The following is a 13,825-nucleotide window of genomic DNA, read 5'->3' on the forward strand; positions in this document are numbered from 1 at the left end:
TGGTTATGCAGAATAATCTATGCAAGGCCCAAAGAATCTTCCATTCCAGGATACCTGCTCAGTCTTTGATGGTAAATGGGTCAGGTTTTGAAAATGGGTGGGAGGGCTGGTGGACAGGCCTTTGAACCCTTGGGTCCACTTCAGTAAGAGCAATTGTCCTCTAATTTGTTCCATACACTAGATTTATTTCTAAAATGCCATGGGAACACAGGCTCTGAGTCTTCCTTCATTAGAGGAACTAACCAGAAGGCAACTTTGTCTTGGTGTCATATTCTTACCCTATCAGAAGTCCCTGAGACTAAAGTTCAGGTCCTCTTTAAATAGAAAGAAACTTCCATTCTCATCTTGATTTTGACAACTGGGAAGCCAGCCCTGCATTTGGAATAAAAGGTGGAGACGTTGAGGAGAGAGAGGGCAGTTCAGCCTCGGCCCTTCCCCACTCACCTGAGGGACACCGATAAAATCCTCTCCATCTCGATTCTCCGCTTCAGGACTTCTTTCACAAGGCCTTTGTCTGGGCCCTGTTTGACCTTTTCTCTTCCAATTAAGTACATGCACTTTGGGGTGAGAAGCAGGTCTCGCTTCACGCCCTGTAAGGAGAGGAACTTTAAGGTGGCAGACAGACATGATCAAAGTGATAACTGTCTTCACAACAAGTCACTGTTACCAGCACAGAGGGAAGCTTCCTTGAGCAGCAAATCTTCACTGTTTTTCCACTTACCACCTAACCAGACCTCAAGAGGGAAGAGCCAGCATATATGAAAAACCAGTCTTCCTCACTGAGTGAGACCCCTCCTCAGAATAAAAATTATAAAGGGCTGGGGATGTAGCTCAGTGGTAGAGCACCCCTGGGTTCAATACCCAGTACAACAACAACCACAAAGTCTATAGTGGACACGATCTGCTTTACCAGAACAGCAAAATCACGTTATTTTTGTGTGTTGGCAACTCTCAGAGGTGATGACAGCGTGTACCTTGAACCTCCTGTCATACTTGGTGACGGTGTCAGCAAAGTCAATCTTCTCCCTCTTGCCCACAAACTGCTGGAGTTCCGGGTGCTCTTCCATCCCAATGTAATCCCCAATAAAGTTCCGGTTAATACTGTTTCTTCTTCGCTCCTTCTTGTTCAACAACAGGTCTGAGGCTATCATTCCCAAGAAGGTGGAGAAGGAAGAAGAATCAGTCAGCCAGAAAAAGGAGGAATATATTTAAGAGTGTAAATACACAAAGAAACCATGAATGACACAAGATATTTAGCACACAACATTCTATGCCAAATAAAATAGAACCTGTAGCTTTATTTAAGCTCAGATCTACTTGAGATCTGTTAAACAGAGGAAACAAAATGACTAAAATACCTTCTTCTCTCATTTGAACATATTTCTTCCGGGCCACAAATTTACGCCATGATTTCTGTATCACTCGAGCATACCCGTCATACTTTCTCTCTCTCATCTCTTCTAGAAGAAATAACTGTGAATGTAGAGAAAACAAACATGAGCCAATCCACAAAATCTGAACATCACTCTTTTTTGATGTTGTTATTTCAGTGTAGTCGAGGAAAGATAGGAGGAGCAGCTTCTCAGATTCAAGAACAAATATGTAAAATTATTTCGATGACATTTATGGTAATGATAAATTCTTTACCTACATACTTTTTTTTCTTCTAATAAAAAGCAATGGGAAATGGTTGAACTTGAGTATGTTATTATGGTTTCTGCCCTGCTTTGCTCAGAGTCTCTGTGACTTGTTCCTCACCTTGATCCACAGAGGATAGTAGGTGGCCAGATTAAATGAGTTGGCGGAGGCTGCTGGCGGAGGCTGCTGCTGTTGTTGGGTGTTGTGTACAGCCTCGAAATAGAATTTTTTAGCTTCTGCCAGAGTAGAATTGTACTGCTGTGGGAAGAGGGCTGCCCTACTTTCAGTTCCATGGAAGTCTAGACTTCCTGCCTCACAGGATTCTCCAAGGAGTCACTGGGCCAGGGGATAAGAACCTCAGTGACTGGGGCCCAACTCAGACACTCTAGTTGGAACTTGGATTCACTAAAGAGAACGGGCATCATTTAGGGGCGTAAATCAGACTCTGGCAGGTCTGGAGTCAATTAATACTGACTGCTGTGATGCACTCAACCAGATTTCAGAATACAACAAATAGCTATAGAGTGCTGAGGGTCCACTGTGGTTAAGAATCATTCTAGAGCCTTTATGCAGTTATTTTATTCAACACCTCAACAACTATGTGAGCCACATATCTCCATTTTGCCAACAAGAATATCAAACTGAGATTGGGTGGGGCCAGAAAGCAAACCAAGGTCTTTCAGCCTCTGCCATTCTCCTCCTTATCCAGACATATGAGTCTTACTCAGTAAACCTGCATTTGATCCATTTGTAAAATAGTGGGAAATTTTCTCATTCACCTTGGAAGTGGTTTGCATGATTCTCTAGAAAAAAAGTTAAAAATAAAATAAAAAGGACTGATAGAAACCCAAAGTAAAGATGATGAATAGTCATTGCAAGAATGTTCCAGAAGTAAACAAGTGAAGTTGGTTTGAGGTTGGTTTGTTGTCTCTGTTTATCTGGGTCTGCATTAGGAGCTCCAGTGCTGCCACTCAACTTCTTCTTAGAGCCCCAGATGTGTAGAAACAACATCTCCAAGTGCACATACCCAGGGAAAGGCCACCTAACTCCACAGCCTTCAGTGCTACATGCCATAGGCCTAAGGAGCACATTTCTAACCCAATATGGAATACATTGTTTACCAACTGGACAGAATGTTTAAAATCTGAGCCCTGTGGTTGCCTGTTATAATGTGTTGATTTTTCTTATCTGTTTTTTTGGGTTTCTGAGTAAGTCTTGTTTCCTTCTTATTTCCCAGAACAAGCTTGGGAGCGGAAAAGAGAATACACTTGTGACTCAGAGAAAAAAATAAGCAGCAAATAATTTCCAACTTCTGTAGATATTAACTTGGTTTTAGGTTTTGTTTCCAAAAGCCCAGGGCATTTGGAAATCAGGGAAGTTAATGAATAAAGAGAGAGAAAAGTCAAAACCATAGACACATGTAACAACAACAAAAACCACTTTGGTGTCTAATATTTAATGTCATTTTTAAAGCTAAACAAGTTATTTTGTGTATTCAACACTTATTATGGAAGTTAAGGCAAAACCATAAGACAGATTTTTTTTTTCTTCTATGTAGTTTTTGGTACTGGGGATTGAACACAGGGGAGCTTAACCACTGAGCCACGTCCCCAGCCCATTTTATGTTTTTATTTTGAGACAGGGTCTCACTAAGTTGCTTAGGACCTTTGTTGAGTTCCTGAGGCTGGCTTGGAACTTGTGATCCTCCTGCACAAGGCAGATTTTAAAAACCAACTTTTGTACAAGCATTTGCAAGTCAAGGCTAGATGTGGACTGAAGAGGTTGGGGAAGAGGAAGGTGATATGTGTGTGTGTGTGTGTGTGTGTGTGCAAGTGCATGTGTACATTCACACACATGCATGGAAAGGTGGGAGAAGGATAATGCAGTGATGGCAGTGAAGCATCTCAAAGGAAGGCAAAGAATACAAGAACCAAAAATAAATCTTGGTTTTGGATATAAATTCCCAAAGCTCAACGGAATCAGAATAAAAATGTATGAAAAATATTGAGGTCGTTTTAATTATATATGAAAATTTAGCAAGTTGAAAAGTAAAAGCAGTATGAAACAACAGAGAACTCTGCATTGTACTGACAAATCACTCCATCCCGTTTTAGAAAGAACAGGAACTGCTCTGTGGGTTGCTTAATGGCGTATGACACAACATTTTCATTTTATATTTGGAAATGAAATTGCTGTGAAGCTACAAATAACTCAAAGTAGAAAAATGCTACCACAAACTTTTCATAAACCGGTTCTATTGATGTGTGCCACTTATGTACTTAATGGTCTTTGGTTCACAAAGCCATTCAGCTATAGCTATTATCATCCTGAGCCTCAGGCCCATCCCACAAGGCATGCAGAACAGTGTTCAGGGAGAAGGAAACCCACTGAGAGGCCAGGATTTGCCTAAAGTCAAGTGTTCCTATTTCTTCCACTTTTAAGTTCCCGTATATTTCCCCTTGGTCTGATGACTAATTTTGCCAAGTTCACCACTGACTCTTGAAATGGAGTCTTGTGATAATTTCAGGAACCTCAAGAAATGATGATGTTGAACCTCAGTTCCAGCAATTTTCCCACCTTAAAAAGCAATGTCTTTATTCCATAGCCCCAGAGCTACTAGGGCAGAATTACTAAGGGGCTTTGCTGCTGGATTTCTGCTCAAATGCAGAACTTTCTATGGACATTCACCAAGCTCACAGTGACCACATCCTTATCAGGAAAGATAAAGAAGTTTCCCTAAATTAATCCATATAGAGGACTGCAAAATTTATGAACCATAAAATGCATATGTTTGAATGCATTACTAGTAAGTATTCATGTTCCGGAGACGAGATTTCTCCTCCAATCTATTCTCCTTGAAGTCCTTCCCCAGCTCTCTCATGGTCTTCCAAGTACAATCCTAGGAATTCCCATCCTGGACTGCATTCCACCCTTCAGGAGGAACCTGAGCTTGTTTATCGGGCCTGTTTGTCACCAAGAGGAAGATGCAGAATTGACCAAGTCTCCTTTATGACCCAAAGAAGTCTCTTCTCAGCTTAAACATTTTGAATAACTATGGGGCACTTTCTGTCTGAGGTACCCAGTGCATATTGGCAAACAGAACAGAGTCCCTGCCCTGAAAGAGATTGCCACCTAGCAGGGGAAAGCAATAGCAAGTGACAAAAGAAGCTAGTCTGTGGGAGACACCTTTTTATATATGCCAAATGCTCTGAAAGAAGTGAGTAGAGCTGTGATAGCTAGAAGGGGGCAGAGGTGTGGGAAATGACCCACCTGGGTTGGGAAGAGAGGAAGGGTTCTGTGAGATGATGGATGAGGAACAGCAGCCAGCCCCATGGTGCTGTGCAGGAGAGGGATTATGGGGAGCTGGTCGTGTACTCACAGACTCAGGGGCTTTGATGAACACTTTACTCCTCCCCAGCTGGAACTGGTCGCTGTCCATGTTGACAGACTGCAGCAAGTGGAGGACGCCTTGCTTTTCATCTCCTCTCCACACAGGCCAGGTGGCTTTGGTCAGAATGGCATACCTGTGAGGACAATCAGGAAGAAAACAGACTCAGGTTGGACCACCTAGACTCCATGTGGAGTGAGGCAGCAAGCAAGAGCCCTGCTGTCACTGAGGTATTGGGAATCCACTCACTTCCACTCAGAGCTACAGGAATGGACCTCAACGACCAGAGAAATCCCTCAAGTCTGAGATGCCCATCACAGAGCTTTCTCCTACGCCCTCCCTATCCCATGGTTTCCATGTTAACATCCTGATGAAAATCAGCATTCCCGTTTTACCACTGACTGTCTAAAAATAGCCCTGCTGAAGGTCACTTGTGACACTCTTCAGGCAAAAATAAATGGTCTTTTTTCAATACTAATCTCTCCTGATTTCATAGCACAATTAATGCAAAGAATTTTACAAAGCTCCCTATAAGCAACTGTTATAACTACTGTTCACCAAATTTTAGCCTGGACATTCTGTGCGTCCTTAGTCATAGGGCCAGAATGACCTGATCGTGGCCATCTCTGACCTCATCTCTTCTGCTCTATTTTTGACTCACTACGTTCCTTCAAAGCGCACCCTCTTCTTCACACACACCAAACACTTTCCCTCCCCCACAGCTTTTGCCCATGCTGTGCTGTTCTCCTAACTCCTCACTTGGCTGGCTTCTCCCTCAGGGTGACACAGCTTCAGGGACACTTCCGACAGGCCTTCTTGGGCCACCTAATCAAAAATTACTCCTCTGATATTTTCTCTGATAGCAAACAGCATTTTTCCTTCATGCCATGTACCATCATTCATAATTATATCACTATTGGTGTTAACCTGTTGATATGTGCTTCCCCTATGAAGATGACACCCTTGAGGATGACCCATTTGTGTGGCCCAGAGTGCACAGGCAGCACCTAAGTAATGCCTGGTACACAGCAGGAAAAACTAACATGAATGGCTAGCATGTAAGGCCTGCTCTCTCTGCATAGAGTGCTATGGTTGGTGCTTTAGATGCATGATCTTATTTTAATATTATAGCAAATTACTATTACTATTATGTTGAAGGCTGACATAACTGAGGAGAGAGAAGCACATTATAGGATGTAAAATACAGAAGGAATCTTCAGAGGAATGTGCAGGTGGGCAGTTGGTAGGTGTGGCCTTGGTCTACACACACTACTTATGGCATAGGCAATAGGCTCCCAGGCCTTGAGAACCATGGCCCTGTTTGTTTCCCGAAACTACTATCAGGATTAGACTGACTTATGGCAGCCAAGGGAGAAGGGAAAAGACTGGCCCTGCCTTCAGGGTCTAGGACTCAAGGGGAGCTGGTTGGGACTAAGGTGATTCTAAAAGCCCACACTGCTCCCACTAAGAGCCTCCCCCTAATATTATCTGATGATATATTAATTTCCTGGAGAAGTAAATCCTCTTGTTTCCTAATTAGAGAAAAAAAGGTTAAAAGTAAAAATGCCTAGTTGAAGTTATGCATTAACATGAATAAACTTCATTTGTAATATAATGATGTTGATTCAACAAATTAAACCACACAGAAATGACTGATAGCAGAACCTTTCTAGATGTGATTGGAAGAGTTATAGAAAGGTAAGAAGGAACTGGCAATCTACATGAATGAGGGGGAAGGGCTCAGGGAGGGTAGGGGCAAGAAAGAAAAGAGTCAACCTCTAAGGTAACAAATGTCTAAGAGTGCAATTTTGCCTGGATTGATCTAATCAAAATTTTGCACTAAAGAACTTATATCATGCAACTGCCAATCGGTCTCTCTATTGCAATTCACCTTTTTTTCCCTATAAAAATAATGCTGGGTTTCTCTTATTTGGTCTCTTTTATGGTAAGGAACTCTGCAGAAATTTTATGTCTCATTCTGACAAGGCCTCCAGTGGTGCGTGAGGGTCTTCAGAACACATGGGAGTTGCCTGGTGCTACCTGTGCTTTCATGAAGCTTGATACATCCTCACCCCCACCCTTTGGTATCCATGGAGAGAGCAAGGTATAATTCTAGCACAATGTCTCCACCTAGTTCACTCTCTAACTCCGGGATAGAGTGGCAGGACAGGCAGTTACACAAGGTAAGGGTCACACTACCTGATACCTGTGATAATTTTGGAGGGATGATGGTAATGGCTTATACTCCTTGATCAAGCATTCTCACTTTAAAACTCAAATATGCCAATGTTTTCTCTGAAGGCCTTTGAGCTGGTTGTTCTCTCTACCTGGAATTCTCTATTGCTGCCCTTAGACTGATAGGTTCCTTGTTACCTCTCGAGTCACTGATCCAATGGTTCCTTCTCAGAAGAAATACAGCATAGATCCCAGTGACCTCTAGTTGCTGGTCCTCGGGTTTTAAGGATGTTTTGAAGCAAGGACATAAGAATCCTGGCAACCAGCAGGCAGCTCTCTACCACTCCATACCATCCTACTCTTTCTTTTCTCTAGTCCACAGCATAAAATGCCTTTTCAACAACCCCACATTCTAAAAGACTGGGTCAAGGTCAAGGTCAAGGGAAGGATACTTGTGAGGAAGCAGAAATTGTGTAAAAGATAACCTTTGCAAGTCTTTGTATTTCTACAACATTTTTCTTTCTATGGATCAGAAGCAATATTTGGGATTGTTTTTTCCATCTATATTAAGGAATACATACTGCCTAGCTCAAATAGGTATTTTCTGAAGAATTTAAAGGTATATTCCCAAGCCAAGACTCCATGTGACAGCCACTGCTAACAGTTTTTTAAACACTTTCTAAAGGTATGAAAGTTCAAGTGGGAAGGTGGTGAAAGTGTTCTTCCTATAGCTCAAAGCCGTGTAGGGCTGACTTCCAAGAGCACATGGCTGATGAAAAGGGAAATTAAGGCATCTTTTGAACTTTTACTCTCTAACACTCAGTCAAAAGGGATGGTCTTGATAAAAATAAAGGATTTTCTAGAGGGAAAAAAAAAAAGAACACACTCTAAATATACATGTTATTTTCTAAGCTACCTTGCACTCTAGGTAGTGTTGGAAACATTGCTCTATTTAGGCCTGTGGGCTTTCTTTCTAGGCAGGGGTGCATAATATATGCTGATGTGGATAGTTGTGGTGGGTATTAATAGATCCTTTTCCTCAGGTTTTTACTTTCTATGGATACCTAAGAAGTAAACTTATAAATGAAGCCTTTTGTCTCAGGCTTGGAGAGAATAAAAGTATGAAATGGTTCATTTACTTGTAGAGTCTCACTGGCTGAGAAAGTCATGGCCATCTCTAGAAGAATTCTGAAAGATTCCATACTCCTTATGGAAAAGAGTGTTGTCTCTAGAGAAATATTACCTATCATTGACATATCTGGACTTCAAGTCAGTTTTTAGTGGACCATTTAAATAACTGTTTTATAATACTGTTATGGCGGACTGAAAATGAACTTTTTAATGAAAAGCAATGGCCTTTCAAATATTATTTTGATTTGAGAAATCAAATTTACTACTACTTTCCCAGTAGTATCAAATTAAGAGAAGTATGACAGCAATAAAAGATTCTGCTTTTTATAAGACAGGACTATTTGTCTCTTCTGAAAGTCCACAGCAGGAGGGCAAAGAATAGAAGCATCCAAGAATAGAATCACTTTAATGAAAGTTTCTCAACACAAGTGGCACAACAGTTTTCACCAAATGCCACTGACTGTGAGGCATACCACAAAATACTGTGTATGGCACTTGAGAGAAGCCTAGATATGATGATCAACAGTTCACTTAAGAAGCTACTGCAAACAAGTCACATAGTCTGCTCAGGGTCCCTTAAACAAGTAAGACCTGGAGCATTCCTAAAAGGAGAAGATGGACTTCCTGCTCTCCCAAGACAGCAAAACTTGTATACCTGCATGTGGAAGTCAGGTTGGTTGGTAGGTTTTTTAGATAAAATGGAAAGAAGGAAGTCTTTCAGTTTTTAACTATAGTGAGAGAACTTGCAAGTGTCAAATAGAGATTTTAGGTACATGAAATATATTAGAAGATTTAAAATTTGTAAAATTAAAACTACTGAAGTCAGGCCCTTCTGAATTAGGGAAAGATAGCAGGAAATCCTTTTTTTCATGTACTCTTTCCTATAGTTGATCTTTTTCTCTTAATTAAAAAAAGTTATTTTCAAAGAAATGCTGTTTTACAAAAATGCAGTGGCCCTGGGGAATACCAGGTAAGGTCTGAATACACTTTGGGTTGTCACAACAAGGGAGGGAGCGGCATTCCTGGCATATGGTAGGTAGAGGCTGAGAAGACAGCAAGACATCCTACAATACCCAGGACAACTTCCCTCAACAAGATGTAGTAGCTCAGCTGAGAAACGCTATTCTAGTATTACTGATCAATTTAAGGAAGACTCAAGTCTTATAGCTGGTGTGTAAGTTGTTCCTTAGCCAATGAGTGGTGCTGTAGTGACATAAAAATCTCTATAGATTTATTTTTCTCAACTCCCTACTTACTTCTCTCATACAGTCCTGCTTACACTATTGGTGTATTGGCACTTTTACTTGAGAAATCAGAGAGGGTGAATTTTTTTTTCTTTTTTCTTTTTTTTTTTTATATATATATATATAGTTGTGTGTAATGACAATTTGTTGTGATGTATTTGTATGTATACACAATATAACAATATAATTTGGCCAATACACTCCACAGAGAGTGAATTTTATTCCTGATCTAACTCACTCCTAAAATCATCAGGAAACTTCCATGTGTGGGAACTGAGGCAACGGGACTTTGTCGTATGAAATGATAAGCCCTTTAATAAAGCCTCCAGCTGGGGTCAGGTGCCCTCATCTACCACTTAGGAAGAACTTCCAAAAGTTCTTTCCAGAAGAAGAATTATCTTATTAGAACTTATTGGAGGTACTAGACTTCAAAGATCACATTTGAGTTCTTCCCCAGGTTGTAAGTTCTTTGTACGCTAAATTTGAATCTTAAAAAATCCTTACATCCTGCCTCTGTATCATATATCAGGAAGATGTAAATGTTTTCTGATTTAGATGACAGATTTGGATTATATCTCCTTTTTTTTAACTTCCCTATTTATTAAGGGAAATTAAATAACTGTACAATAGTAGAATCCTCAGAATCATTAGAGAAGTTAGAATGACATTATATTTTAAGGACATTCAATTTTATCCTTTTCAAAAACAAGCCACATAAAATAAGAACATTTAAATATAGGTCCTGCCTAATAGACTATAAGGAAAATATAAAAATAGGTTTAAATTTAAACATGGATTGTACAAAATTTTGAATTTAAATACTTTAAGCTCATTCCTAATGTATGCTAAATATTTTCCTGCAGTTGCTTTCATACTGTTGACTTGCTCAGTTAAGATAAACCTCAGCCATTCCTATGTCACAATTATCATGAATTCATGAACTTTGGCTGAATTCATGAATAGCCTACCAAACACTGATGGCTATTGACGAATTCTACCATGAGTAATGGTTAAAAAATATTCTATTACAACTCTGTAATAAACAGATAAAAAAGCCCTTAAAAAATGGGCAAAAGACTTGGACAGAATTTTCTTCAAAGAGGAAATACAAATGGCCAATAAGCACATAAAATGATACCACTGAATATCATTTACCATCTGGGAAATGCAAATCTAAACCACAATGAGATACCACTTCACACCCACTAGGAGGCTTAGTCAGATATTAGCATATGTTGACAAGGATCGGGATCAATCGGAACCCTCAAATACTGCGGGTGGGAATGTGAAGTGGTGCCTTGCTTCAGAAAAGAACCTGGCAGCTCGTCAAAGAGGTTAAACATAGAGTTACCATATGAATCAGCAAGTCCACTTTTAGGTACATTCCCAAGAGAAATGAAAACACATGTCCACACAAAGCCTTGTACATGAATTTTCATAGCAGCATTATTCACAAGGGCCCCAAAGTGGAAACAATCCTTTACCAATTGATGAATGAACAAGTAAAATGTGGTCCATCTGCACAATAGAACACATTCTGCAATAGATAGGAATGACGTGCAGAAGGCTACACATGGTTGAATCTTGAAAACGCTCTGCTAAGTGAAAGAAGCTGGGCACAAGAACTCATATCAGATTGTTTTTAGGAAAAGCCCAACATAGACAAATCTAGAGTGATGGGAAGTAGAACAGTGGGTGTGTAGGGGTCAGGGGAGAACTGAAGGTTGGCAACTAAAGAGCGTGAGACATCTTTTCAGGGTAGGAGTATGCTCTAGTTAATTGTGATGGATACATAACTCAGCGGATGTAGTAAATGTGTTGATTCATGTACTTTAAGTGGGTGGATTCCATGTGATTATATCTCAATAAACTTGTTTACATAAAATAAAGTCCAGAATCACTGGTGCGTAATGCACCTACCTCTGTAGGAATTTCTGGAAGATTCGCCGATAGGCATAGCCAGCTCTTCTCACTCGGATGTTTTCTTTCAGACCCAGATATTCCACTTGATGTTTTACCCTACAAAAGAGAAAATGGCACCTGTCTTTACTGGAGAATCTTTGATTCCTATATTCTTACCAACCAACCTTCTTGACTCCCAGTTCCAATCTGCAGAAAAACATATTAAAAAGACATAATTTATAGTGTTCAGATACTAAGCTGGCCTCTCAGATCACATATTAATTTTTAAAATGTTGCAGAACATTGCAATTATATAAGAGGATATTACTTATCGATTTCAAACACTAATAGTAAAATAAAAACTTAAAGCCAGGTGTGATGGTGTACATCTGTAGTCCCAGCTATTTGGGAGGCTGAAGTCAGAGAATTGCTTGAGCCCAGGAGTTCCAGACCAGCAAGGGCAACATAACATGACGTCGTCTCAAAAAATAAAAACAAATAAAGCCCCATAAACCTGTTACCTGAATTGTGAACAAAAATATTGTTTTTTGAAGACTAGAGGCTAGAACTTTTAAGTTTAAGTTTTGAATTAAATTATACTGGAGGTTTTTTTGTTTTTGTTTTTGTTTTTTTGTACCAGGGAGTGAACCCCAGGAGTGCTTAACCACTGAGCCACATCCCCAGCTCTTTCTGTTTTCTTTGAGACAGGGCCTTGTTAATTTGCTGTGGATGGCTTTGAACTCACAATTCCTCCTGCCTCAGCCTCCCAAGTTGCTGGGTTTACAGGAATGCGCTAGAGCTGTTTTGTTACTGAATCTTAAGTTCTGACATTGACTCTAGAATTAATAATGATCCTATTGTTCCAGGATTTTTCTAATGCAAGTTAAGAAAGGTATATGAAGCTATTAATTTCAAATGCTTAAGTTAAAATGGTTCAAAATAGATTTGAATCATAGTTTTGGCTGGTTTTTATAAAAATGAATCTCTAACAGTGTATTTTGGAAAGTGGATGCAGAGTACTGGTAGGTGGATATTGCCACACATGCATTTTTCCTATCAGAACTCAAGCCCCACGCCCTATACCTTGGTTTAAGAGGCCTGGCAGGTCTGGGAAGATGTGGGGCATGTACATTGTGAAAACCCATCCCTTGCTGAACAGCAGTTTCCTGAACACCCACAGACAGGTTTTGAACACTTGTCTGATCATCCACTCTGGAGAAAAAAATTGGGCCTGGGCTGCATCTGATGCAAGCTGGCAGAACAGATACTTGGACACATGATAGTTTAGAAAATTAGAAATTAAAAGAAAAATCTCTTTTGAAGATGGGATATGGGAATTGTGCTTTGGTAGGAAGGTAGCCCCCCATGATCCCTATTTGGTCCATTTGGTCAACCACACTAATGATGGCTTCCAGAGAATGAATTCACATGAATGCTGAAAAAACCATTTGAAGCCTCCTCACTCCAGTTTCACACAGGGTCCTGACAGCTGTCTCTCCAGCAAGGCTTTTAGGGAAACCATATTCCCAAATAAGCCTCATACTTGTTGATGACTACTATAGACCCTGTGCTCCCAAGAGGAACACTATGATTCCTTCCCCACAGTCAGGATAGTGGGGAAGAGCCCGCACTCTGGAGCTGGCTGCTGTGCACCCGTGATTCTGCTGCTATGTAGCCTCTCTGTGCCTCAGTTACCTCATCTATAAAATGAGGATGGTAATAAATTACTAGCTGGGTACCTTCCCTATAAGTCACTTAGTTCCTGTCATGAGTTATGTAAAGCTGCAATTATTCTAGTACATTCCCAGCTACAATAAGTAAACCAGGATGGGAGAATAGACAAGGAAATGGATTTTTCACACAGCAGGATTGTTAGAAGCAGTGTTTCATGCTTCAACCAGAAGGATGAGTTGAATTTATCATGTGCAGAGGACAATGAAGAGAGCCCACGAAAGGCAAGTCTACAGAATGGGGTGATGGGAGGTGAAGACAGGGATGATGAAGCTTGAAGCAGAGAGAGATTTGCATGGGAAGGATGAGGTGTCACAGTGAGGGATGTTTAAAGAGCCTCCAGTCAGTCTTCCTTGAGCTAATATCTAGACAGGTTGACTCCTTCAAGATGACTAACTTTTAAAAAGTCCTCATATGAAAGAGTCAATATTTAATATCCACATTTGCCTGAATAAGTCTCACACATACACACACACACACACACACACACACACACACACACACAAAGAGAGAGAGATGTGGCAGGGGTGGAGGGAGAGATCTAGTTAACTAAAGTGGCTGAAATCTGATTCTGGAAAATAATTAAATTTCCATTCTTCTGTCCTCCAAATCTGAA

General features: G+C 40.4%; 1 protein-coding gene across 1 annotated transcript in view; it reads right to left on the reverse strand.

The window, feature by feature from the left end:
• Positions 1 to 13,825, reverse strand: part of Myo1e (myosin IE) — a 197,068-nt gene that overhangs the window by 39,421 nt on the left and 143,822 nt on the right. Inside the window, exons 18-22 of the mRNA XM_076850871.2 lie at positions 11,497 to 11,595; positions 5,018 to 5,162; positions 1,359 to 1,473; positions 975 to 1,144; positions 445 to 590 (exon numbers count right to left, since the gene is read on the reverse strand). Of these exons, the coding sequence (XP_076706986.1) occupies positions 445 to 590; positions 975 to 1,144; positions 1,359 to 1,473; positions 5,018 to 5,162; positions 11,497 to 11,595 (675 nt within the window). The remainder of the gene's footprint in view (positions 1 to 444; positions 591 to 974; positions 1,145 to 1,358; positions 1,474 to 5,017; positions 5,163 to 11,496; positions 11,596 to 13,825) is intronic.

This window comes from Callospermophilus lateralis, chromosome 3 (genome assembly GCF_048772815.1).
Source record: "Callospermophilus lateralis isolate mCalLat2 chromosome 3, mCalLat2.hap1, whole genome shotgun sequence".
Taxonomy (NCBI): Eukaryota; Metazoa; Chordata; class Mammalia; order Rodentia; family Sciuridae; genus Callospermophilus; species Callospermophilus lateralis.